The 25,425-nt window shown below is 43.0% G+C and overlaps 1 protein-coding gene across 5 annotated transcripts in view; it reads left to right on the top strand.

Moving 5' to 3' along the window:
* The first annotated feature begins 255 nt into the window (after window positions 1–255).
* ALDH18A1 (aldehyde dehydrogenase 18 family member A1) overlaps window positions 256–25,425 on the top strand; it is a 46,977-nt gene continuing 21,807 nt past the window's right edge. The window contains exons 1-7 of one of the 5 annotated variants that reach the window (XM_025466697.3): window positions 256–494; window positions 4,476–4,591; window positions 12,583–12,797; window positions 20,026–20,175; window positions 20,263–20,367; window positions 22,845–22,997; window positions 23,427–23,517. In XM_025466697.3, coding sequence (XP_025322482.1) covers window positions 4,504–4,591; window positions 12,583–12,797; window positions 20,026–20,175; window positions 20,263–20,367; window positions 22,845–22,997; window positions 23,427–23,517 — 802 coding nt within the window. In that variant the 5' untranslated portion in view covers window positions 256–494; window positions 4,476–4,503. Of the gene's footprint in view, window positions 495–4,472; window positions 4,592–7,841; window positions 8,079–12,576; window positions 12,798–20,025; window positions 20,176–20,262; window positions 20,368–22,844; window positions 23,004–23,426; window positions 23,518–25,425 lie in introns of those variants that run through there. The other 4 variants (XM_025466696.3, XM_049103470.1, XM_049103469.1 and 1 more) reach the window with 4 other exon arrangements.

The following is a 25,425-nucleotide window of genomic DNA, read 5'->3' as shown; positions in this document are numbered from 1 at the left end:
AAGTTTGCCGAAAGTGTGGATTCTTTAAGTACAGGTATGTGCAAGTTGCTCCCACCTATTTCGGAGGCGCGCCTGGGCTACGACGCTCCACACCGACCGCCCTCGCGGCGTCCACCAGCAGCTCCGGGAGCCAGGCGGAGGCCCCGCCTCCCCGGGAAGCCCGCGCGGCCGGCCCCTGGCGCGGCGAGGACGTGCGCCGCGAGCTGCGAGCCCCGCCTCCCGGCGTCGGGCCCGGGCGGGCGGGGGGCGCCGCCACGTGGAGCGCAGCCCGGATTCTCCACGGCGCCTACGCTGTTGCCGCAGCGTGGCTCCGGCTCGGCCCTTCGCCCCACGTCAGCGGCGGAGGCCCCGCGGCCTGCGTTGACTCCGGCGCCGCTGACGTAACGTCATCTTGCGGGACGTGGACGGAAGAAAAAGGGGAGTAAGCCGGCGCCAGGCTCTGCGCGGCGTGGAGCGCGGACCAGGCGGCGGGGCCGGGCGGCGGCGTGCAGCAGGTACGTGGCGGCATGGCGCTGCGCCCGAGCCTCCGCGGGGGCTGAGGGGCGGCGGGGTGAGGCGGCTGAGGGGCGCCGGCCCGCGGCGGGGTGAGGGGGCTGAGGGGCGCCGGCCGGCCGCGGAGCCGGGCCTGCGAGGGGGTGTGGGCGAGGGCCGAGGGGGCTGAGGGGCGCTCGGCCGCGGCGGGTGAGGGGGCTGAGGGGCGCCGGCCGGCCGCGGAGCCGGGCCTGCGAGGGGGTGTGGGCGAGGGCCGAGGGGGCTGAGGGGCACTCGGCCGCGGCGGGTGAGGAGGCTGAGGGGCGCCGGCCCGCGGCGGGGTGAGGGGGCTGAGGGGCGCCGGCCGGCCGCGGAGCCGGGCCTGCGAGGGGGTGTGGGCGAGGGCCGAGGGGGCTGAGGGGCGCTCGGCCGCGGCGGGTGAGGAGGCTGAGGGGCGCCGGCCCGCGGCGGGGTGAGGGGGCTGAGGGGCGCCGGCCGGCCGCGGAGCCGGGCCTGCGAGGGGGTGTGGGCGAGGGCCGAGGGGGCTGAGGGGCGCTCGGCCGCGGCGGGTGAGGGGGCTGAGGGGCGCCGGCCCGCGGCGGGGTGAGGGGGCTGAGGGGCGCCGGCCGGCCGCGGAGCCGGGCCTGCGAGGGGGTGTGGGCGAGGGCCGAGGGGGCTGAGGGGCGCTCGGCCGCGGCGGGTGAGGAGGCTGAGGGGCGCCGGCCCGCGGCGGGGTGAGGGGGCTGAGGGGCGCCGGCCCCGCGGCAGCGGCCTGAGCGGCCCGGGCGGGGAGGCCTCGGGGCCGAGGGGCTTGGGGTACCTGACCTCGGCGGCCACCCTTGGTTTCTCCCACGTGGAGGAACCGGCCCCGGCGGAGGCCTGACGGCTCGGTGGATCCCTTCCCGGGAGTCCGCGTCAGCAGCTTCAGCGCACCTGCGTCGCCGCCGCGGTTTGTAACCGGCCTCACGCCCGACGCGCAGCGGCCTGTGTGCGGTCTCTGCGGCCCGCGCGGGCTTTCGTGACCCGCTCTTTCAAAAGCAGGCCCCAGGGCTGCCCAGGTGGCTCAGGTTCTTGACGGCAGGGTCACCCCAGGCAGGCTCCCTGCTCGCTCTCTGCCCCTCTCCTCCACTTGTGCGCTCTCGCTCTCACTCTCTCAAATAAATAAAATCTGTAAGAAAAAGGGGGGAAAAAAATAAAGCAAAAACCGAGCCCCCAGCAGCGGGGTAGTTGGCTCACAGTCACCCTTTGCAATGTGGCACGCCAGGGCTCACCCAGACTCCCCCACCCCCATCATTATTCTGCTCTGAGGCCGCCGGATTTATCACCCCATCTTTCTCTTTTGAGAGGCGAACCATAGACCAAGCCTGTGGGTCCTGGGTGAGGTTTGTTGGGACTAAAGTTAGTTCTTTGTCCAAATCAGTAAGATAAAGGCATTCTGTTTAAAACGAGTAAAAGAAGTACTTGGGAAACTGCCTGAGTCAAAACATGGAAACTTTTTTCAACTGATGACATCCAGTCTAGACACACACATAGCCTTTGCTCCCAAGAATCAGCCGTCTGCGTTTTGAGAGCATAATAAACTCTGGCAGGAGAACCATTCGTTGCAGTCAGAGGTTGTATAGTGCAGGGGAGAGGCCAGGAAGGCTTAGTTTCTAGGTCAGTCTTGAACCTAACAAGCTAGTGACCTTGAGCATTCAGAGCTGTCAGTTACTCTTAGGTAAGAGAGATGAAAACAAGTATAATTTGTAATTATATACATTTGAGAATATATTGAATTCTGTGCCTGTGACACATCCTAAAGGAAATAAAGAGAAAGTTGTAGACATTAGTGCCTAAAAGAAGGAGCACAGCTGACATTTGTTGAGCATTTGTTATACCCAAGCATTCCATGCATTGTCTCATTTAATTCTCAAAATAATCTCATGAGGCCGTTACTGTTATTATCCCTCATTTACAAAAGAGGAAACTGAGGCTTAGAAAGATTGAGTAACTTTCCAAAAGGCACACAGCTAGCAGGTGCAGAGCTGGAACCCAAATCTGCCCAGCTCCACAATCCAGGTTCCTTGTCCCATTTACCATGCTGTCAGTGGGAAGTTTATAATCCAGGTGGAAAAAGTGACAGTAACCCATGAACCAGTTAAAAGCTAACCTGTAGGATTAAATCCAATTCTGAATGCTAGAGCTGCTGAGAAAGTTTTCTTGAAGGAGACAGAACTAGAGTTTTAGTGTTACAATCTGATTATTTTACCCTTTTGGTGTTCCTTTTGGAGAATTGATATGTAAATATTTGCTGTAGTAATATACTGAAGGAACATATATAAGTAGCACACAAAGAGGAGGACCTATGCCCTCCTTAAATGTCGTGCAGATAATTTTTTCTTGGGGTCTTAATGGCTGTCACAAACTGAAGTCAACAAGGTCAGCACTTAACACTTTCTGTTGCCTATGGGATGACATGTCTTTTACAACAGATGTATCCTGCCAATCTCTTCTCTCCCCTTTCTATGCCTTAGTGCAGTATAAATTGAAGAGCAATACATGCCACTCCTTGTTTTTCTTCACTATGGGGCTAACTGCTAGTCTCTTGAGATGTTTAAGAGGATTGAAATATGTTTACCAATCCATAGAGCAAAAGTTAAAAAGAAGCTTGTAAGCAAAGAGGGTGCAGTATTTTTCTTGTGAAAACAGCAATGTCTCTGTGGCATGAGAACTGCAATAATAAATAGCTTATTCTCTTGTGCATATATAGGAGGGAGCCCCCTTCTTTTTTGTGAAATAAAGTATTCTTTATCTAGAGCCTCAAGTTTAAGCCAGAAAATGCCTGTAACCTCCATATTCCCAATGCAGGTTTCTAGCCGTGCACATCCTCTATTACGAGGATGTACCCATAGTCATTTAAGATCCAGCCATTTGCAGGCATTGCACTCCCTCCCAGGAATGCAAGAGTGTGCTTTAGAATCCTGTGGGCAGGAGCAGCCGGGGTGGCTCAGCGGTTTAAGCAATGCCTTCAGCCCAGGGCCTGATCCTGGAGTCCCACATCAGGCTCCCTGTATGGAGCCTGCTTCTCCCTCTGCCTGTCTCTCTCTCTCTCTCTCATGAATGAATGAATGAATGAATGAATGAATAAATAAATAAATAAATAAATAAATAAATAAATAAATAAATAAATCTTAAAAAAAAAAAAAGATTCCTGTGGGCAGCAGGAAGAAAGATGACAGTAACCTGTGGCCTTTCATTTCCATCCTCTTCTTGTGTCAGCAAGAGTGAAACAGATATTTCTTTTTTTTTTTTTTTCCAGATATTTCAAATATATGGTTTCAAAATAAATAAAACAAAAAATAAAATGAAAATAAATATATGGTTTCAGAGTTCTTTGGGGAGGTCATAGCAGGAAGGTGGAGATGGCCGCTTATTGGATATTGGATGTGTTTTTTGTTTGAGACTCTCTAATGGCGTAGGAATTGTAGTAAAGATTTAGTATCAATACAGAAACATTGTACCTTAGCTTTTTTTGTCACTCAGAATATTTATAATCCTTAATTGTCATTTGCTTGCATGAAAACTAAGGAGGTCCTAGGAAAGGAAGGATAGAGTTGGAACCTGGGAAGGAGCCATTTCTTTCTTTTTTTTTTTTTTAAGATTTTTTTATTAATTTATTTATGAGCGACAGAGGGAGGGGGGGTGCAGAGACACAGGCAGAGGGAGAAGCAGGCTCCATGCAGGGAGCCTGACGTGGGACTTGATCCTGAGTCTCCAGGATCACACCCTGGGCTGCAGGCGGCGCTAAAACGCTGCGCCACCCGGGCTGCCCTGAAGGAGCCATTTCTTGTCTCTCTTTCCTATTTACGGAGCAGGTGAGAATGTCCCTATACAAAGGAGTTTGGAGCAGAAGCCTCCCATTTTTACTCTGAGAGTATGAGGAAGTGGGAGAAAAACAAAGTTAATTGCCTATTATTTTCATTTTCATCTTTTAAAAATTCACATTTTAAAAATGTGTTCTACAGATACTTTGATCAGTGACCACATCACAGGATGTTGAGTCAAGTCTACCGCTCCGGGTTCCAGCCTTTCCACCAGCGTCTCCTACCCTGGGTCCAATCCACAGCCCTCTCCAGATCTCGTATGTACCATAGGAAACTTAGAAGTATGTGGGAAGTTTGGAAGTGTCTTTCAAACAAGGCTTTAAAGGAGAAAAAAAGTAATTTGGCAGAATTGGACAAAGACAGTAAGCAAGAAAGCAGCTTAATGATGAAATGCTCTGAGTGTTTGTATTTATCAATAAAATGAAACTTTTGGAGGTGATAGCTTTATGGTATTGACTGTGGTGGTGGTTTTATAGGTATATGCTTACCTACAGAATTATCAAACTGTACACATTAATTTTGTACAGCTTTTTGTATGTCTAATTTAAAATTTTAGAATTTTTTTTTTTAAGATTTTATTTATTTATTCATGAGAGACAAGAGAGAGAGGCAGAGACACAAGCAGAGGGAGAAGCAGGCTCCCTGTGGGAAGCTCAAAGTTTTTCAAGTAAGATGTTACTTATATTCATTTCCTCAAAGTTTTTTACAGGCTATTTTTATTCATTATTTGTTTTTATGGTTGAGTTTTAATTTTGAGACCACTGTAGATTCATGTGCTGTTGTAAGAGCTAATTCAGAGACATCCCTTAGGCCCTTTACATATTCTTCCAGTATATCATTCTAGATACTGACATTGATATAATCAAGATAAGAACATTTCAGGATCCCTGGGTGGCTCAGTGGTTTAGTGCCTGCCTTCGGTTCAGGGCATGATCCTGGAGACCTGGGATCGAGTCCCACGTCAGGCTCCCTGCATGGAGCCTGCTTCTCCCTCTGCCTGTGTCTCTGCCTCTCTTTCTCTCTCTCTCTCTCTCTCTCTCTCTGTATGTCTCTCATGAATAAATAAATAAAATCTTAAAAAAAAAAAAAAAATTTCTACCACTACAGGATCCTTTAGTTTCCTCTTTTGACTATCCTTCTCCTCCCCATCCCTAATGCCTGGCAACCACTAATCTGTTCTCCATTTCTATAATTTTATTATTTCAAAAAATGTTATATAAATAAGTCATACAGTATGTGGTCTTTGGGGATGGGTTTTTTTCCTCAGCATTATTCTCTGAAGATTCATCCAAGTTGTGTGTATTGATTGTTTCCTTTTTTATTACTCAGTAGTATTTAATGTTATGGGTATACCACAGTTAGTATAACCATTCACTCGTTGAAGGGCATCTGGTTGTTTCCATTTTTGACTGGTATGAATAAGGCTGCTATGAGCATTTGTGTACAGGATTTTGTATGGGCATGGTTTGCATTTCTCTGGGATAAATGCCCAAGAGTTCAATTGCTGGGTCATATAGTAGTTGCATGTTTAGTTATATAAGAAACTACCAAACTTTTTTTTGCAGAATGCCTGTACCATTTTTTTTTTAAGATTTTATTTTTAAAATCTTTAAAAAGGGGGGGGGGGGGAGGATCCCTGGGTGGCTCAGCGGTTTAGTGCCTGCCTTTGGCCCAGGGTGTGATCCTGGAGTCCCGGGATCGAGTCCCATGTCAGGCTTCCTGTATGGAGCCTGCTTCTCCCTTGGCCTGTGTCTCTGCCTCTCTCTCTCTCTCTCTCTCTCTCTCTCTCTCTCTCTCTTTCTCTCTGTCTATCATGAATAAATAAATAAAATCTTTAAAAAAATAAGATTTTATTCATGAGAGACACAGAGAGAGATATGTGTTTTGAAAGTATGTTCTCCCAGTTTATGGCTTGTCATTTCATTCCTTTAACAGGCTCTTTCACAGAGGAAATTTTTTTTATTTTGATGACATTCCATTTATCAATATTTTCTTTCATTGCTTTACATTTGGGGTCGAGTCAGAGCTTTGTATAGCCCTAGATCCTAAAGATTTCTTCCTATGTTTTTTTCTAAAAGTTTTATAGCTTTACATTTTACATTTAAGTGTATGATCCATCTTATGTTAATTTTTGTATAAGGTGTAAGGTTTATTAGGTCAAGGTTCATGGTTTTGCCTGTGGATATCTAGGTCCAGCAGCATTTGTCAAAAGGCTGTTTATCATGTTTTGAGTGGCTGCCTCCTTGATATCAGTTAAATCTTACCAAAGTCTGTCTCCAGACCTTATTGTAAGAGGACTTTCTTTTCACTAATGAAGCTTATCAGAAAAAAATCTCTATTCCAAAAACCTGTTTCCCATTCACATGAAGAAGAATATACGGGAGAAAAGATCAAGGCCTGGAGCCAGGCTCCTGGGGTTTTAAAACTAACTGTTCTGCTTATTTAGTAATTTTAGTGGCTTAAAACAACTATAGATTTAAGTCACAAATTTGTGTTGGACCTGGCTCAGCTGCACAGTGGTTCTATATCTGTGTCAGAACTCATTGGCTCAGGGCTGATTGTTGAGGGCTGGATGGCCTCTGGTGGGATGATGGATCATCTCTGTTCCACATGGTCTCTAATCCTCTAGCAGGCTAAACATGGCTTCTTCATACAATGATTGTAGGGTTCCGAAGTAGAGCATGCATGGAAACCACAAGGCCTCTTGCTCAGAATTTATGCCGTCTTACTTCTGCTACATTTTATTAGTTAAAGCAAATCATAGGGCTGGCCCAGATTCAAGGAGTGGGAAAACAGATTCCACATCTTGATGGAAGAAGCTTCAATGTATTGTGGCTATTTTTGCAATCTGATAATGTTAGCAAGTTACTCAGCTTCTCTGGGCCTCAGTTTCCTTATTTATAAAATGAGTCTAATAACACCAACTAACTCATAATAATACCTAACTAATGAGGCTTAACTCATGAGAATTTTAGTATGATGGTAGCAATAGGAGACACTTTTTATAATACCAGCCAATACTCAGTGTTTATTCTGTGCCAATTTTTGTTCATGCATCAATTCATTTTATTCTCTACAGTAACCTTAAGAGATAGGTGAGGTAACAGCAAATAAGCAGAGGGATTGAGATTCCAACCCAGACAGTCTAGCTCGAGAACCTGCACTTGTCCTTTTATATATCCTCTGCCTCTGTAAAAGGTGTGTAAATACCTAACAAAACTCTTAGTATATTAAGTACTCAGTATTTTTATTGTTGTTGGTTTTATTTTTAAGATTTATTTATTTATGATAGAGAGAGAGAGAGGCAGAGACACAGGCAGAGGGAGAAGCAGGCTCCATGCAGGGAGTCCGATGCGGGACTCGATCCTGGGACTCCAGGATCACGCCCTTGGCGTGAAGGCAGGTGCTAAACTGCTGAGCCACTCAGGGATCCCCTGTTGTTGTTGTTATTGTTTGTTCTCATATGTGTCATTCACTAAAGGAGGTACTTTCTAATCTTTTCCCTAGATTTTTCAATTTTTGTATCCAGATTTTTCTGGATTCTGGAGCCCTCTGTTCACTGACCATGATAAGCAGAAGGGCAGAAAAGAAATAAGAAAGGCAAAGTGACAGAACGTATACATATAAAAACAGAAGGAAACGGAAGGCCAGGAAGGGAGATAGAAATCCTATCAGTCCTCTTTTGTTCGGGCCTGGAACAGAGGCTCATTGATTGCTGAGCATAAGGACTCTGATGCTGAAAAGGTAATGGACTTTTCCGGAATGTGGATGACTATCACCTCACACCCCACATGTTGCACACACATACTTTTCAATATCCTCTCATACTAACCAGGAGGAAATGGCTTTTCTGTGGGACTTAGAGCCTAAATGAAGGCTGGGAAGATGGGAAGAGATTGCCTCTCCAGAAGCCTTGGATTTTTCCTAACTTATCAAGGCCTTCTCAGTCTCCAATATGGACTCTAAAAAAGTAGAATACACTGTAGAACATAAAAAATATCCCCAAGAAAGGTAGGGTCAATCTGAGAGTAATACAGGTCCTTGGCATTGTGGAACAGGAAACCCAAAAAGCCCCGGATCCCATAGAACTACCTGATGCTAGAATCCATCAGATGTAATTGAGCCTTGGACTTGATTGAAACCTTATTCGTTGTTGTTTCCTCCTCTTGAATCTTGTCTGCCCTGGTCTGCTGTGACCCAGTTGCCTGCAGCCAGAATGACCCTTGACTGCCTGGCACCAAGGTGTGCTGGTATCTTTGCTGATAAAGACTGTGGATCAGGAGCCTCTTTCATGCTAACCTGGCTGCTAGATTCTGATAGGTGTCTGCCATTTGATCACCTGCACTGACATGCTTGCCAACTACCTGTGTCCCTAGGTGCCCTCTTACACTGATCCACCCATGTTTAGCACTCTCTAGGACAGGACAAGGCCTGCAGGGACAGGAAAGAAAAATGGCTATCAGGCCTAGTCCTGACAGCTATCAAAGGGATTCGTGATAAGTTGGGTGTAGCTCTCTGTGCTTTGCAAATAGCCACTAATGATCCCAGGTCCAAACCCCAAGTCTCCCCGTCTACCAACCCTCTCTCTATCAGGTCAGTGAGGCCAGAATTATATTTACAACTTTAAAGCTTAGACTTAGGCATATATATTGTTTATGATAAGATCACTGAGGACTGAGCCACAGTAACTATATTGATGAACTTCATGAAGAAAGAGGACTCTCCACAGAACTTAGGCCCAGCAACAAACCAGCCAAGTAGCCCTGGGACTCCCCCTGCAGGAAGAGCAACCCCATCTGTGGGTCTAGGAAGAGTGCCAGGTCCCAGTTCCATCCCAGACAATGGACTTACTGAGCATCTTTGTGCCAGGAACTATACTGCGAGCCTATTGTGGAAAAAAAAGTATCATCTTTCTTGTATCTCCACAAACCTGAAACATAATCACTTTTTAAAATTGTCATTTAAGAGAGGGCAGAAAGGCCTTTTTACTGATTCATTAAAAATACTCATTCCAGGGACACCTGCGTGGCTCAGCAGTTAAGTGTCTGCCTTCAGCTCAGCGCATGATCCTGGAGTCCTGGGATCAGTCCCACATCGGGCTCCCTGCATGGAGCCTGCTTCTCCCTCTGCCTGTGTCTCTGCCTCTCTCTCTCTGTGTCTCTCATGAATAAATAAATAAAGTCTTTAAGAAAATAAATAAATAAAAGAAAAGTACTCATTCTGGGACACATGGGTGGCTCAGTGGTTGAGGGTCTGCCTTGGGCTCAGGGTGTGATCCTGGGGTCCTGGGATCTAGTCCTGCATATTAAGCTCCCTGCGAGGAGCCTGCTTCTCCCTCTGCCTATGTCTCTGCCTCTCCCTCTGTGTCTCTCATGAATAAATAAATAAAATCTTTTTAAAAAAAAGAAAGAAAGAAGAATACTCATTCTAGGGATGCCTGGGTGGCTCAGCGGTTGAGCATCTGCCTTTAGCTCAATGTGTGATCCCAGGTCCAGGGATTGAGTCCCGCATTGGGCTCCCTGCAGGGAGCCTGCTTTTCCCCCTGCCTATGTCTCTGACTCTCTGGCTCTGTCTCTCTTTCATGAATAAATAAATAAAATCTTAAAAAAAAAAAAAAAAAAAAACTCATTCTAAGATTTGTGTGTGAAGGAGGCAAAGAGGGAGGACAACACACAATGATTTTCTAGTCCATGAGAATAAGATTCTGCTCACTTTACCCTCCATTGTTACAGCATAGAGAGAACCGTATAAGCTATATTATAGTTAGAAAAGTTAGTGGTCAGGAGTTAGAGATAGTGGCTCTAGAGAAATCTGGGAAATCTGTCTGTAAATATAAAGGGAGGTGATAATGGTTTATTCGAGTGGACAAAGTTACTCTGTAATAGTACCATTATAGAATGGTGGTCCAAAAAGTAGCTTGGAATGATTACTATAGTAATTCATTCAAATATTTATTAGTTGTCTGTAATGACACATAGAGAACTCTTTGAGGTGGGAGTACCTGAAGTTTAGTTCTGCCAAAGACTTGTATTACTCATCTTGACTTGCTTCTTGCAACCAAGGACTCCTACCATGAGAAGATCCATTTGCTGTGAGTGAGACTATTCATTAGCAAGACCTCACCTGTCCCTCTGCCTGTGCACTCCTTCTTCTATATCAGTTAAAATTGGGTCAGGTGTAATAGAAAATCCAAAATAATAATGGCTCAAACAAGATAGAAGTCTATATTTCTCTTTTTTTTTTTAAGATTTTTTTAAGATTATTTATTTATTTATTCATTCATAGAGACACACACAGAGAGAGAGAGAGGCAGAGACACAGGCAGAGGGAGAAGCAGGCTTCATGCAGAGAGCCTGACGTGGGACTCGATCCGGGGTCTCCAGGATCACGCCCTAGGCTGCAGGCGGCGCTAAACCGCTGCACCACCGGGGCTGCCCAAGATTTTTATTTTTATGTAATCTCTACACCCAGCATGGGACTCAAACCCACAACCTTGAGATCAAGAGTTGCATGTTCTACCCACAGAGTGAGCTGATCACCCCTCTCTCTCTTTTGAAAGGAAGCTGGGGGTTCTCTAAGAAGAGAGGCAATCCAGGGCTTTCAGAATAGTTCTGTGAAATCATTAGGCATCCATACTCCTCCTTTCCTGTTATTCCAGAGTTCTTGATGTTTTTCTTGTAGTCTAAAATTGTATTTGAGCTCCTACCTCATTCATATGCATGTTCTAAGCAGCAGGATAAAGGAAGAAGGAAGCATTTCTCTTTTGAAGGAAATTCCTAGAAGTCCCACATGACATTTCCACATGTATCTCATTAACTTAGGCACATGTCCATGTCTAGCTGCACAAAATGTCTGGGAAATGTCTTGACTGGGGGCATTGTGCCCCGCTCAAAGTAGAGAAGTCTCTTAATTAGTGAGAGAAAAGGATAATGCATAATTAGTAAGAAGCCAGCAGGAGGAGTTGGATGCATGAATAGTGGTAAAGGGATTCAGTGCCTGTTTTACTTTTGGCTTTATACAGGTATATATTTAGCTTTTTAATTAAGATTATATATAAATATATATGAGTGTGTGTGTATGTATGTAAAATACTTGCTTCCTTAGAATTCCTGTATAGGATTACTTAGAGGCAGATATCCAAAGAGATTGAAAGTATCTGACTCCAACATTCCTTGTCCTTTAGAAAGCTATCCAGTTTTGGGCCACCTGGGTGGCTTAGGCAGTTGAGCATTTGCCTTTGGCTCAGGTGATCCCAGGTCCTGGGTTTGAGCCCTGCCTTGGGCTCTCTGCTTAGCAGGGAGTCTGCTTCTCCTCCCTCTGCCTGCTGCTCTCTCTACTTGTGCTTTTTTTTCCCTCTCTCTCTCTGTCAAATAAATAAATAAAATCTTAAAAAAAAAAAAAAAGCTATCCAGTTTTTTTAACCATTGTTACAGATATCTGGAATCATACCACCATGTCAGAAAATTTGTAGGTGGATTAGTTACATTTTTTTACTACTCATACCAGTTACTTTGCTCTTTATTGTCTTTGCTAGTCAGGCTCACTCTCTTTGTAATGGTGTGGTTTCTTTAAAAGCACACATTTTTTTGATGATGAAAGCAACATATTTTTATTGCTTAAATTTGGAAGACATAGACAAGAATAAGGAAGAAAATTAAAATCACTTGTAATTCCATCAAAAATAAAACCACTAACATTTTGATTTATTTTAATCTTTTTTCTGTTCATTTAGACACATATAGGGAACTAACATATGAGCATTTTCCTATGTTATTAAAAATTCTGAAAAAGTTATTTTATTCTTTTGCCTTCTTTGGATGTTTACTTTGCTTGTGATTTTTCCTGTTATAAATAACACTGATGAATAGCCTTCTGATACAACTTTTTGTTTCCATCTCCAGTTAGTTTCTTATAATAAATTTTTGGACATAGAATTACTGGGTCAAAAGATGTGGACATTTTAAAGACTTGGTATATTTTACCAACTTGTTTTAGGAAAGATTGTTTTGTTTAAACTCTTCACAATGTTTGAGTATATCTAGGACCTGTGTACTGGTATAAAACTCCACACAAGATTAGATAAGAACATGCTGGATGTACTGGCTTTTTGATTTACTGGTTTTACTCTGTTAAGAATGATAAAACTACTTTTTGGCTGACCTAGTGAATATTGTACATGTACCTTTTTAATGAGAAATTTATCTTCTATATTTGTCTTTTTTCTTGCATTTCACTTTGGGAGCTGCAGATCGTGTCCAGCCTTCAACCATCAGGCATGTCCGTTCTTGGAGCAACATCCCCTTTATTACTGTTCCCCTCAGTCGTGCACATGGCAAATCTTTTGCCCACCGCAGTGAGCTGAAGCATGCCAAGAGAATCGTGGTGAAACTTGGAAGTGCTGTAGTAACCCGGGGGGATGAGTGTGGCCTCGCCCTGGGGCGCCTGGCATCTATTGTTGAGCAGGTAATTTGCCAAGGTGGAAAATTCTAGTGGACAAAAACAGTATGGGGTTTTTATTTTTAAGCTGTCAGTTCAGGTGGTTTTGGTTTTTTCCAACCCTAATTTTATCCCTAACCCACCGTAAACCATCAGTTCAGGTGTGTCACTTTGTAAAAATAATTTGAGTACAATAGATGTAACCCAATCTGAAAACTGTTTCCAGTAAAGGCACCAGTGCATCCTGTATCCCAGGGCAAGCAAAGGAGATGTCAAGGAGTAAAGTCGATTTCGTGCAGTTCATCTCTCAGGCTTCTTAGTGATAAGGAGCTGTATATGTCAGTGATTGTTAATCTTGGCTACACATAAAAATTGTCTGAGGGGCCTAGAGATTCCTAGGCTTCACAGTCTCTGGGAAGGGGCTCAAGCACCTGGATTTTTAAAGTTCCCCAGGTGACTAATAGGTACTCAGGGTTGAATACCCAAATGGATGTTTGTGAATATTGAGCTTTTTTTGTTTCTATTTTGCTAGGCTTTTTTTTTTTTTTTTAACTAGGCCAATAATATTGAAGTAAATATGAGCTATCATTGCAAAGATTTTCCAAGTTGAGATATTTGAAAGGATTCAGCAGACTCCACAGAGAATACCATATAAGACTTTCATTTAAAGGCAAAGGATAGAAGGCAGTAAGAGAGAGTGCAAGTAGGCATTGGGGTTCTGAGGGACATCTATGCACAAGCCCTCCAGTGTCTTTATTTGTACAGACTGCAGTCTGTCCCCAGATCGAATTACCAAGAGATCTGTGTAGGGAATCTTACCTTTGGGAGAGCTCAGAACAGAAGTTTCCAGTGGGGATTTTATGCCCCACTGGCTGTGCAAGCAAGCCGGGCTGACTGTAGACTATCAGTAAAAATTGACCTTCAGAGTTAACCTGGAGATTTTAGACTTTAAACATATTACAGATCCCATACCTATCTTTGCCAAGAGCAGGTATCAGTAAACCTTTTTTTTTTTTTTTTTTTTTTTTACAAAAGGCCAAATAGTAAATAGTTTAGGCTTTGTAGGCCAGATGGTCTCTGCCTCAACTACTTGTCTCTACCATTGTAGCAACAAAAGCAACCATAGACAATATGTAAATGAAAGGGCATAGCTGTGTTCTAGTGAAACTTTATTTACAAAACCAGGTGCAGGCGAAATTTGACTTGCTGGGTAAAATTTGCCAGCCCCTGACCAAGAGTCAAAACCCAGACATCCAAGCATCATGGTTAAACTAGATTTTTTTCTTCCTGTCTGTAGCTCATCTCTGTCCTCCATAACCATAATTTTAGGTTTTAAAAAACAAGTTTATTAAGAAGTTTGTATTAGGAAACTGCTAACTGAAACTTGATGGAATTTTTTTTTAATATTTTCTGTAATCAGTTTATCAGATCTGCCTCCCAGATTGAGTCCATCAGATCAATTCATTTTATTTTATTTTTTATTTTTTTAATAAATTAATTTTTTATTGGTGTTCAGTTTGCCAACATACAGAATAACACCCAGTGCTCATCCCGTCAAGTGCCCCCCTCAGTGCCCGTCACCCATTCACCCCCACCCCCTGCCCTCCTCCCCTTCCACCACCCCTAGTTCGTTTCCCAGAGTTAGGAGTCTTTATGTTCTGTCTCCCTTTCTGATATTTCCCACACATTTCTTCTCCCTTCCCTTATATTCCCTTTCACTATTATTTATATTCCCCAAATGAATGAGAACATATAATGATTGTCCTTCTCCGATTGACTTACTTCACTCAGCATAATACCCTCCAGTTCCATCCACGTTGAAGCAAATGGTGGGTATTTGTCGTTTCTAATGGCTGAGTAATATTCCATTGTATACATAAACCACATCTTCTTTATCCATTCATCTTTCGATGGACAGCGAGTCTTCTTCCACAGTTTGGCTATTGTGGACATTGCTGCTAGAAACATCGGGGTGCAGGTGTCCCGGCGTTTCAATGCATCTGAATCTTTGGGGTAAATCCCCAGCAGTGCAATTGCTAGGTCATAGGGCAGGTCTATTTTTAACTCTTTGAGGAACCTCCACACAGTTTTCCAGAGTGGCTGCACCAGTTCACATTCCCACCAACAATGTAAGAGGGTTCCCTTTTCTCCGCATCCTCTCCAACATTTGTTGTTTCCTGCCTTGTTAATTTTCCCCAATTCTCACTGGTGTGAGGTGGTATCTCATTGTGGTTTTGATTTGTATTTCCCTGATGGCAAGTGATGCAGAGCATTTTCTCATGTGCATGTTGGCCATGTCTGTGTCTTCCTCTGTGAGATTTCTGTTCATGTCTTTTGCCCATTTCATGATTGGATTGTTTGCTTCTTTGGTGTTGAGTTTAATAAGTTCTTTATAGATCTTGGAAACTAGCCCTTTATCTGATATGTCATTTGCAAATATCTTCTCCCATTCTGTAGGTTGTTGTTTAGTTTTGTTGACTGTATCCTTTGCTGTGCAAAAGCTTCTTATCTTGATGAAGTTCCGATAGTTCATTTTTGCTTTTATTTCTTTTGCCTTCGTGGATGTATCTTGCAAGAAGTTGCTGTGGCCAAGTTCAAAAAGGGTGTTGCCTGTGTTCTCCTCTAGGATTTTGATGGAATCTTGTCTCACATTTAGATCTTTCATCCATTTTGAGTTTATCTTTGTGTATGGTGAAAGAGAGTGGTCTAGTTTCATTCTTCTGCATGTGGATGTCCAATTTTCCCAGCACCATTTATTGAAGAGACTGTCTTTCTTCCAATGGATAGTCTTTCCTCCTTTATCGAATATTAGTTGACCATAAAGTTCAGGGTCCACTTCTGGGTTCTCTATTCTGTTCCATCGATCTGTGTGTCTGTTTTTGTGCCAGTACCACACTGTCTTGATGACCACAGCTTTGTAGTACAACCTGAAATCTGGCATTGTGATGCCCCCAGCTATGGTTTTCTTTTTTAAAATTCCCCTGGCTATTCGGGGTCTTTTCTGATTCCACACAAATCTTAAAATAATTTGTTCTAACTCTCTGAAGAAAGTCCATGGTATTTTGATAGGGATTGCCTTAAACGTGTATATTGCCCTGGGTAACATTGACATTTTCACAATATTAATTCTGCCAATCCATGAGCATGGAATATTTTTCCATCTCTTTGTGTCTTCCTCAATTTCTTTCAGAAGTGTTCTATAGTTTTGAGGGTATAGATCCTTTACCTCTTTGGTTAGGTTTATTCCTAGGTGTCTTATGCTTTTGGGTGCAATTGTAAATGGGATTGACTCCTTAATTTCTCTTTCTTCAGTCTCATTGTTAGTATATAGAAATGCCATTGATTTCTGGGCACTGATTTTGCATCCTGCCACGCTACCAAATTCCTGTATGAGTTCTAGCAATCTTGGGGTGGAGGCTTTTGGGTTTTCTATGTAGAGTATCATGTCATCGGCGAAGAGGGAGAGTTTGACTTCTTCTTTGCCAATTTGAATGGCTTTAATGTCTTTTTGTTGTCTGCTGAGGCTAGGACTTCCAGTACTATGTTGAATAGCAGTGGTGAAAGTGGACATCCCTGTCTTGTTCCTGATGTTAGGGGAAAGGCTCCCAGTGCTTCCCCATTGAGAATGATATTTGCTGTGGGCTTTTCATAGATGGCTTTTAAGATATTGAGGAATGTTCCCTCTATCCCTACACTCTGAAGAGTTTTGATCAGAAATGGATGCTGTATTTTGTCAAATGCTTTCTCTGCATCTAATGAGATCATATGGTTCTTGGTTTTTCTCTTGCTGATATGATGAATCACACTGATTGTTTTACGAGTGTTGAACCAGCCCTGTGTCCCGGGGATAAATCCTACTTGGTCATGGTGAATAATTTTCTTAATGTACTGTTGGATCCTATTGGCCAGTATCTTGTTGAGAATTTTTGCATCCATGTTCATCAGGGATATTGGTCTGTAATTCTCCTTTTTGGTGGGGTCTTTGTCTGGTTTTGGAATTAAGGTGATGCTGGCCTCATAGAACGAATTTGGAAGTACTCCATCTCTTTCTATCTTTCCAAACAGCTTTAGTAGAATAGGTATGGTTTCTTCTTTAAACGTTTGATAGAATTCCCCTGGGAAGCCATGTGGCCCTGGACTCTTGTGTCTTGGGAGGTTTTTGATGACTGCTTCAATTTCCTCCCTGGTTATTGGCCTGTTCAGGTTTTCTATTTCTTCCTGTTCCAGTTTTGGTAGTTTGTGGCTTCCCAGGAATGCATCCATCTCTTCTAGATTGCCTAATTTATTGGCGTATAGCTGTTCATAATATGTTTTTAAAATCGTTTGTATTTCCTTGGTGTTGGTAGTGATCTCTCCTTTCTCATTCATGATTTTATTAATTTGAGTCTTCTCTCTCTTCTTTTTAATAAGGTTGGCTAATGGTTTATCTATCTTATTAATTCTTTCAAAGAACCAACTCCTGGTTCTGTTGATCTGTTCCATAGTTCTTTTGGTCTCGATTTTGTTGAGTTCTGCTCAAATTTTAATTAACTCTCTTCTTCTGCTGGGTGTAGGATCTATCTGCTGTTTTTTCTCTAGCTCCTTTATGTGTAAGGTGAGCTTTTGTATTTGAGTTCTTTCCAGTTTTTGAATGGATGCTTGTATTGTGATGTATTTCCCCCTTAGGACTGCTTTTGCTGCATCCCAAAGATTTTGAATGGTTGTATCTCCATTCTCATTAGTTTCCATGAATCTTTTCAATTCTTCCTTAATTTCCTGGTTGACCCTTTCCTCTTTTAGCAGGATGGTCCTTAACCTCCACGTGTTTGAGGTCCTTCCAAACTTCTTGTGATTTAGTTCTAATTTCAAGGCATTATGGTCTGAGAATATGCAGGGGACGATCCCAATCTTTTGGTATCGGTTCAGACCCGATTTGTGACCCAGTATGTGGTCTATTCTGGAGAAAGTTCCATGTGCACTTGAGATTCAGTTCAGTGTATTCAGTTGAGTTTGGATGGGATCAATTCATTTTAAAGTTTGTTTTGTTTTATTGTATTAGAGAGCACAAGTTGGGGAAAGGGAGAAGCAGACGCAGACTTCCTGCGGAATAGGGAGCCTGACATGGAACCCCAGGATTATGACCTGAGTTGAAGGCAGATGCTTAAGTGCTGAGCCACCCAGGTACCCCAGATCATTATAACAGATATTTATAAAAGGGCCATATTGTGAGAGACTTTACCAATGTGTAATTGTTATCTCTGCCCTTGGGCCGGAATTGGGACTCCCAAAGCAATTAGGTGATTGTTGAAAGCAGTAAATAATCAAGTGAATGGGCCTAAATCTTTATTGATGTTCAGTTCTTACAATCTGTGGCCAGTGGAAGCCACTTTACATTGGCTCCTGAGTCCATCTAACATGATCAAATGCCTTGGATAAGACCATTGATTCTATGTATTAGTAGTGCCCTGATCTAGAAAGCCTGTCCCTGGGGTCCATGGTTAATTGGTGACCTAAGCAAACCATTACCAGGGTCTTCCCACTGTTTTCATCAAGCTTCTCCTCTGCTCAAAACCTTCAATCTGCTTTCAAGACTGAAACACAATTCCTTTACATGACTTCCTGCCTAATAGAATGATCTACTTTATTTCCCATTCTCCCTGGCAAGACCACTACCACTACTTTCAAGCTTACTTCCTCCCTAGCCCACCAGCATATCGTATTCATTCCTGCCTTTGTCTCCCACCTGGAATCCACTCTTAGAGCCTCCTCTTCCTCAGAACCGCTTGGTTGCACAACTCCAAGGGCACCATTCACACTGCACTTAGCAGCAGATACAAATCCTACCAGTCTTGGAGGCCCAGGCTGAGTCCCAGAGGGCCTTAATGAGCATAACTGTATTCTGACTTGACTTTCCCATCTTTGGGTTCCTCAGTCATTGTCATTTGGCAAGCTAAAAAAATGGAGCAGGGCAGCTGAGTGGCTCAGTAGGTTAAGCGTCTGCCTTCGGCTCAAATCGTGATCCCTGGGTCCTGGGATCGAGTCCCACGTTGGGCTCCCTGCCCCACAGGAAGTTGGCTTCTTCCTCTGCCCCTCCCCTTGTTCTTTCTTCCTTGCTTACTCTCTCAATAAATAAAAATTTTAAAAAAACGATTGGAGCACTGTTATAACTGATTGGATCTTTTCTATTGAGATACTGAAATGTTTTAGGTAACACTGGTTTTTTGGATATATGCATATATAGTCTGTCTTTTAGCAGTTACTGCTGAAATATTTATAGATGAAATATGTCTGGTGCTTGGGATTGGTATTAAAATAATGGCAGAGCTGGCTGTAAAGGCAGGACTAGAGAGTGGGAAATTGGCATGAGAGATAGTTGTTGAAGCTCGGCGATGGGTACACGGGGAATTATAAAACTATTGTTACCACTATGGTTAAGTATGAAATTTTCTTTTTTGTATAGTGCATTTGTTAATATTTCTTAAGTTATTTATTTATTCATTTTAAGTAATCTCTACACCCAACATGGGGCCTGAACTCACAACCCTGAGATTGAGTCACATGCTCCTCTGACAGCCAGCCAGGCACCCCAAGTATGAAATTTTGTATGATAAAAAGTTATTTTTCAAAATGATTCATCATAGGTGTTTGAGTTCCTGAGCCAGCTGAGAGGGCTCAAACATCAGGAAGAAGGGACACATTAGGAATACGGACTTTATTTGTAGCTTGAATCTTTGATTCTTTCAATGCACATCTGTCCAAAGTAGGGAACAAAGTGACGACAGCTGGTCTGGGCAGACAGAACAGAGTGGGGTCAGCATCTGTCCTTGGTCTAGCCTAAGATGACCCATAGGGATCAATATACCTCAGAAAGAGCCTCAATCTCCCAGATCATGTCTTAGAACCTAATAAGCCATCTGCTAAGTTTACATTGCAGTTCCTAGTTCCAGACTTCTTTTTCTGGAACAATTAGGCCTTCTATACTATAGACTCCCAGTGGATACCATCAAGTGCTGTGGATGTCAAAGCTGCCTGCACAGCAGAATCCGCTTACTCAAAATTCCTGATACCTGTCTGCTATCTACTTACCAGATTTGAGTTAGCATCTAGGAATCTGTATTTTTACAAAACAACCTGGGTGGTTCTTCCAAAGCCAGCCCAGTGCTGGTCCTTAAACCAGCATTTGGGATCCACTCCATCATCTGTCCTACTTGAGTCTCTTGTGAAGAAAGGAAAGAGATGATATAGGGACTTGCGCCTTTTCCTTTCTCAATGTCAGGTGTCAGTGCTACAGAATCAAGGCCGAGAGATGATGCTTGTGACCAGTGGAGCCGTAGCCTTTGGCAAGCAACGCTTGCGCCATGAGATCCTTCTGTCTCAGAGTGTGCGGCAGGCCCTGCACTCGGGGCAGAACCAGCTGAAAGAGATGGTGAGTGTTACTTCCCCAGCCCTTTAATGGGTCCACAGGCCTCCTTCCCTCACTCCCAACTGCACTATATCTATTTGTGTGTTACAGGCAATTCCAGTCTTAGAAGCACGAGCCTGCGCAGCCGCCGGACAGAGTGGACTGATGGCCTTATATGAGGCCATGTTTACCCAGTACAGCATCTGTGCTGCTCAGGTGAGAGGCTTACCTTTACAGAGAGGTGTAGGACCTATAAGGATGATTCCCATGGAACAAAGGAAAGATGAGCTGGGCTCCAGAGCCGGACTGCTAGGATACAGTCTTGACTTTACTACTTGTTAGTTGGGAAGTCTGGAGAAAGTCTTGAGGTCTAACCTTTTTGTGCCTGAGTCTCCTCATCTGAAAAAAAGAAGGTAATATCAGGGCTTACTTGAGAGGGTCTTTGGAAGAAGTTAATGAGAAAATATATGAAAAGCATTTAATGTAGTGTCATTCCCAGTAGTTATTAGCATTTGTTATTGTACTAGTAACACTTAATGGCTACTACTATAAGTGTTTATATTCCTAAAGACAATAAAGTTAGATGTCTTTATTTCGTTGGGTTGCTTCTCTTTGTACCTGATTGCCTTGTATAATAAATTTCTATCAGGCATTCAAAAAAAAGAGTAATGTCTGTGGTTTGTTTTCATTCATTTAGCAAATATTTATTGAGCACTTACGGTGTACCAAAAAGTGTGTTAGGCATTGGGGATACTGTGGTAAACAAATCAACCATGGTTCTAGTCCTTACGGAAATTATACATTTTTAGTGAGTGGTCACCCCTGAATGTTCTAGAACCTTCTTACCACATTTTTTACCTAAATTTCCAGAATTTTTTTTCAGTTATATCTTTAGTCATCAGTACAACTACACACTAGAAAACATGTAAATATCACAAAACAACTAACAGTCACTTCACAAAACATTTGAAAAATTTTGAACTCCCCAAGTTATTGCCTTTGCTGCCCCTGATCCTACCATTTACACAGATATTATTTTACATATCTGATGTTGTTGTACATACCTTTCAAGTCTTTGGTCTTTTCATTTCCTACTGCTTTTTCTGTTTTCTCCATAATTCTCACAGTGTTATCCACAGTGATATTGTAGTATTGTTCCAAAGTGTCATTGAGTAACTGAACTGAAGCAGAAAGGCATGGACTTGCCTACTTGTTGTCTGTAGCTGGGGACCCCACTCTCTTAGATTTTTTCCTGTTAGCATAAATATAATAGAAATCTCAATTTCTGTCAGCCACAATTATCACCTCTCTTATCCACAATCCAATGATAATTTGAGTCTTTAGTGTTTTAAAAGTGTCTGGAGCCAAATGAGGAAACTTAGGTCCAGTGACTATGCTTTTGGTTTTTTCTCCCGGGTATGATGCTTTTTGAGTTTTTTTTTATTTGTTTTTTAATTTTTATTTATTTATTTATTTTAATTTATTTTAAGATTTTATTTATTTATTCATGAGAGACAGAGAGAGAGAGAGGCAGAGACATAAGCAGAGGGAGAAGCAGGCTCCATGTAGGAAGCCCGATGTGGGACTCAATCCTAGGACTCTGGGAATACCCTGAGCCAAAGGCAGATGCTCAACCACTGAGCCACCCAGATGTCCCACTCTCCTGTGGTTTCTTGTTGTCTTTAGTAACCCTGTTTTAAAGACCATTATCAGGGGTGCCTAGTGGTTCAGTTGGTTGAGCATCTGACTCTTCATTTTGGCCCAGGTCATGATCTTGGGTTCCTGGGCTTGAGCCTGGCATTGGGCTCCACACTCAGCAGTGTGTGCTTGGGATTCTCCCCCTCTTCCTCCTTTCCCCAACCCTGCTTACATGTACGTTCATACTCTCTCTCTCCCTCTCTAAAAATAGAATCTTAAAAAAAAAAAAAAAGATCACTATAAGTGGCTTTTGGAAATCTCTACCAGGTTGTTTGTCACATTTTAACCTTAAGTACAGCAGCTTATTTTTTCTTCATAAAAATGAAATTGATTTGTATCCTAACAGACTTCCCTTCTCCACTCACATACTTTTCTCTTTTAGGGCTCTTCCCTGAACTAAGTTTTGTCTAGCTCTTCTTTCAGTTTGTGGCTAAAGACTCACCTTCATAAACCTCTCAGACCAATCCCACTACTCAGATAGTCTTTGCTAAGTGCAGCAACGGTCAGCTACTAGAGCAACAGTGGCAGCCCAGCCTGATTCTGTTTTGTCCCATAAACTTCTCCAAGCAGAGCAGGCCATCTTTCACTCACCAGATATTTCAGTGCCTACTGTGGCCAGCTCCTGAATCAGATGCTAGAATACAGAGATATTTTAGAGATTAATGGATGGCCATCTCTTCCCTGAAAGTGTGTCTCTTGAAAGTTCATACATTAATTTTTTAAATTCAGTAAATAGAAGAGATTTAACAGCTCTTTGAGAATTAAAGTACTTTTACAAGAAGTCTTGAGCATCCTTAAATATTCCAAGTGATTCATTTTTTTTCCCCATCTTTAAAAGAATTGGTTAAACATCCAAAGATGTATGTTCCATTGCAATCTGTATGGGATCCAGAAACCTAGAGTTTAACTCCTCTCCTCCTAGCATCTTTTGTATGCTGTTGCTGGGACATTCATAATTTTCCCCCTTTCTACATTTTTGATCCATTTAATTTTAGATTTTGGTGACCAACTTGGATTTCCACGATGAGCAGAAGCGCCGGAACCTTAATGGAACACTTCATGAGCTCCTCCGAATGAACATTGTCCCCATTGTCAACACAAATGATGCTGTTGTACCCCCTGCTGAGCCCAATAGTGATCTCCAGGGGGTAAATGTGGGTAAAGTATTCCTAAGGGTTGAGCATGCTGGAGACTAATGCCATGCTATGCTGCATGTACTAACACCAGAAGTTTGGCATGAACAAGATGGAGAAATTGGGATAGAAGCTGGCCTCATGGAACAGTGGCTGCATAAGCTCTTCTGAAGTCAAGGGGTCTCATTCTGCAGGGTGAGGTGCTGTAGTGATTTCACATGGTGCTATGAGCATGGCTTGTGTGTAGCAATGGAAAAGGGTGCATGTTTGGAAATGGGGTGGCCAGTAGACACAGTGTTTTACAGACAGAAGGGGCCTATGAGAGCTGTTATCTACACACTTGAAAATTAATTTTGCCTGCCAAAACCAGCAGAGTGCTTCTGTGAATGTCTTCTTGAACTGTATGGCTTTCACTCACTTTTTGACTTTTTACCTGCATTCCAGGTTATTAGTGTTAAAGATAATGATAGCCTGGCTGCACGTCTGGCTGTGGAAATGAAAACTGACCTCCTGATTGTTCTTTCAGATGTAGAAGGTACAAAGTAATGTCCTTTCCTTTTATTCAGCCTTTGTTTTAAATACTAAACATGTGAGCACATGAATTCCCCTCTTTGTTGGAGTCCTTCTGTTTTTTTATTTTTGTTTTACTGTGGACCATTATTTTCTGAGTCCTTTGGCCTGACAAAGGGTTTTTATGGCTCTAAAGAAGGTAAGGGAATCTAGGAGATACAGTGTGAATGCTGAAATGTTGTCATTTCCAGGAACTTCAGGTTTTGTTTTGTTTTGTTTTTTTAGAACAGCATTATTGGGGATCCCTGGGTGGCTCAGCGGTTTAGCACCTGCCTTCGGCCCAGGGCATGATCCTGGAGACCCGGGATCGAGTCCCACATTGGGCTCCCTGCATGGAGCCTGCTTCTCCCTCTGCCTGTGTCTCTGCCTCTCTCTCTCTCTCTCTCTCTCTCTGTGTGCCTCTCATGAATAAATTAAAAAAAAAAAAAAAAGCAGCTTTATATAGATGTAATTCACAGCTCACCTATTTAAGACTTAAAATTTAATTCATTGATTTTTAGTATATTCATACAGTTGCTCAACCCTGACAATAGTTTTATTTTTTTATTTTTAAAGATTTTCTTTATTTATTTGACAGAGAGATCAAGCAGAGGAAGCAGCAGGCAGAGGGAGAGGGAGAAGCAGGCTCTTCATGGGGCAGGGAGTCCAATGCAGAGCTCAATGTGGGGCTCAATCCCAGGACCCCAGACCACAACCCAAACCAATGGTGGACACTTAACTGAGTGAGCCACCCAGGTGCTCCCTGACAACAGTTTTAGAAAAATTTTTATCATCCCAGTAAGAAACCCCGTACCCCTTAGCCGTCACTCCTCATTTCCTCCGACTCTCCAGCCCTAGGCAACATCTCATCTACTTTCTCTTTCTATGGCTTTACCTGTTACGGACATTCTGTAGAAGTGAGGTCACACAATATGTGATCCTTTGTGACTGGGGTCTTTCATTTAGCATAATGTTTTCAAGGTTCATTGATCGACGACAACATCTGTCAGTATTCCTTTTCTTTTTATTGCCAAATACTACTCCATTGTGTACATGGTACCACATTGTATTTACCCATTCATTAGTGGACAGACATGCTACTGTGAACATTCGTGTCCAAATTTTTGTGCGAACGTGATTACCTAGGCACAGAATTGCTAGATCATTTAGTAATTCTGTGTATGGTTAGCCTTTTGGGTTTTTTTGTTTGTTTTTTGGGGTTTTTTTTGTTTTTATTTTATTTATTTATTTATGATAGACATAGAGAGAGAGAGGCAGAGACATAGGAGGAGGGAGAAGCAGGCTCCATGCTGGGAGCCTGACATGGGACTTGATCCCGGGACTCCAGGATCGCGCCCTGGGCCAAAGGCAAGCGGTAAACCGCTGAGCCACCCATGGACCCCCTGGTTAGCCTTTTGAAGAAGTGCCAGACTGGTTCCAAAACAGCTGCATCGTTTTGCATTCCTGCCAGCTCTATATGAAGGTTCTAGTTTCTCCACATCCTTGCCAATACTTACCTCTTACAATCTGCCTTTTTGGTTGTAGCCATCTAAGTGGGTGTGAAGTGCTATTTCATTGTGGTTTTGATCACTTTCAGTTTTTAATGTAGATCATGAGACAGATGATATTAAATTGGAGCCAGCGCAGAAGTCCAGGCTATGTAGCCACCATGGTCTTATATGTTAATCTATTTTTCCCTGCTTTTCCCTTCCTCATAGAGGGGTCCCTCTTAACTCCAGTTTGATTCTCCATTTACTCTTCTCACTTTCTTAAGCTATTCCCATTTTACATTTTGACCCATAAGGAATGTGGTAGCTGCGTCTAAAATTGGCTAACCCTACAGGATCCCAAAGTCCCCCCTTACATTCCCAGGAGATTAGAAAAACCTGTTAAT

This window comes from Canis lupus, chromosome 28 (assembly GCF_003254725.2).
Source record: "Canis lupus dingo isolate Sandy chromosome 28, ASM325472v2, whole genome shotgun sequence".
Taxonomy (NCBI): Eukaryota; Metazoa; Chordata; class Mammalia; order Carnivora; family Canidae; genus Canis; species Canis lupus.
This window is presented reverse-complemented; position numbering and strand designations above follow the sequence as displayed.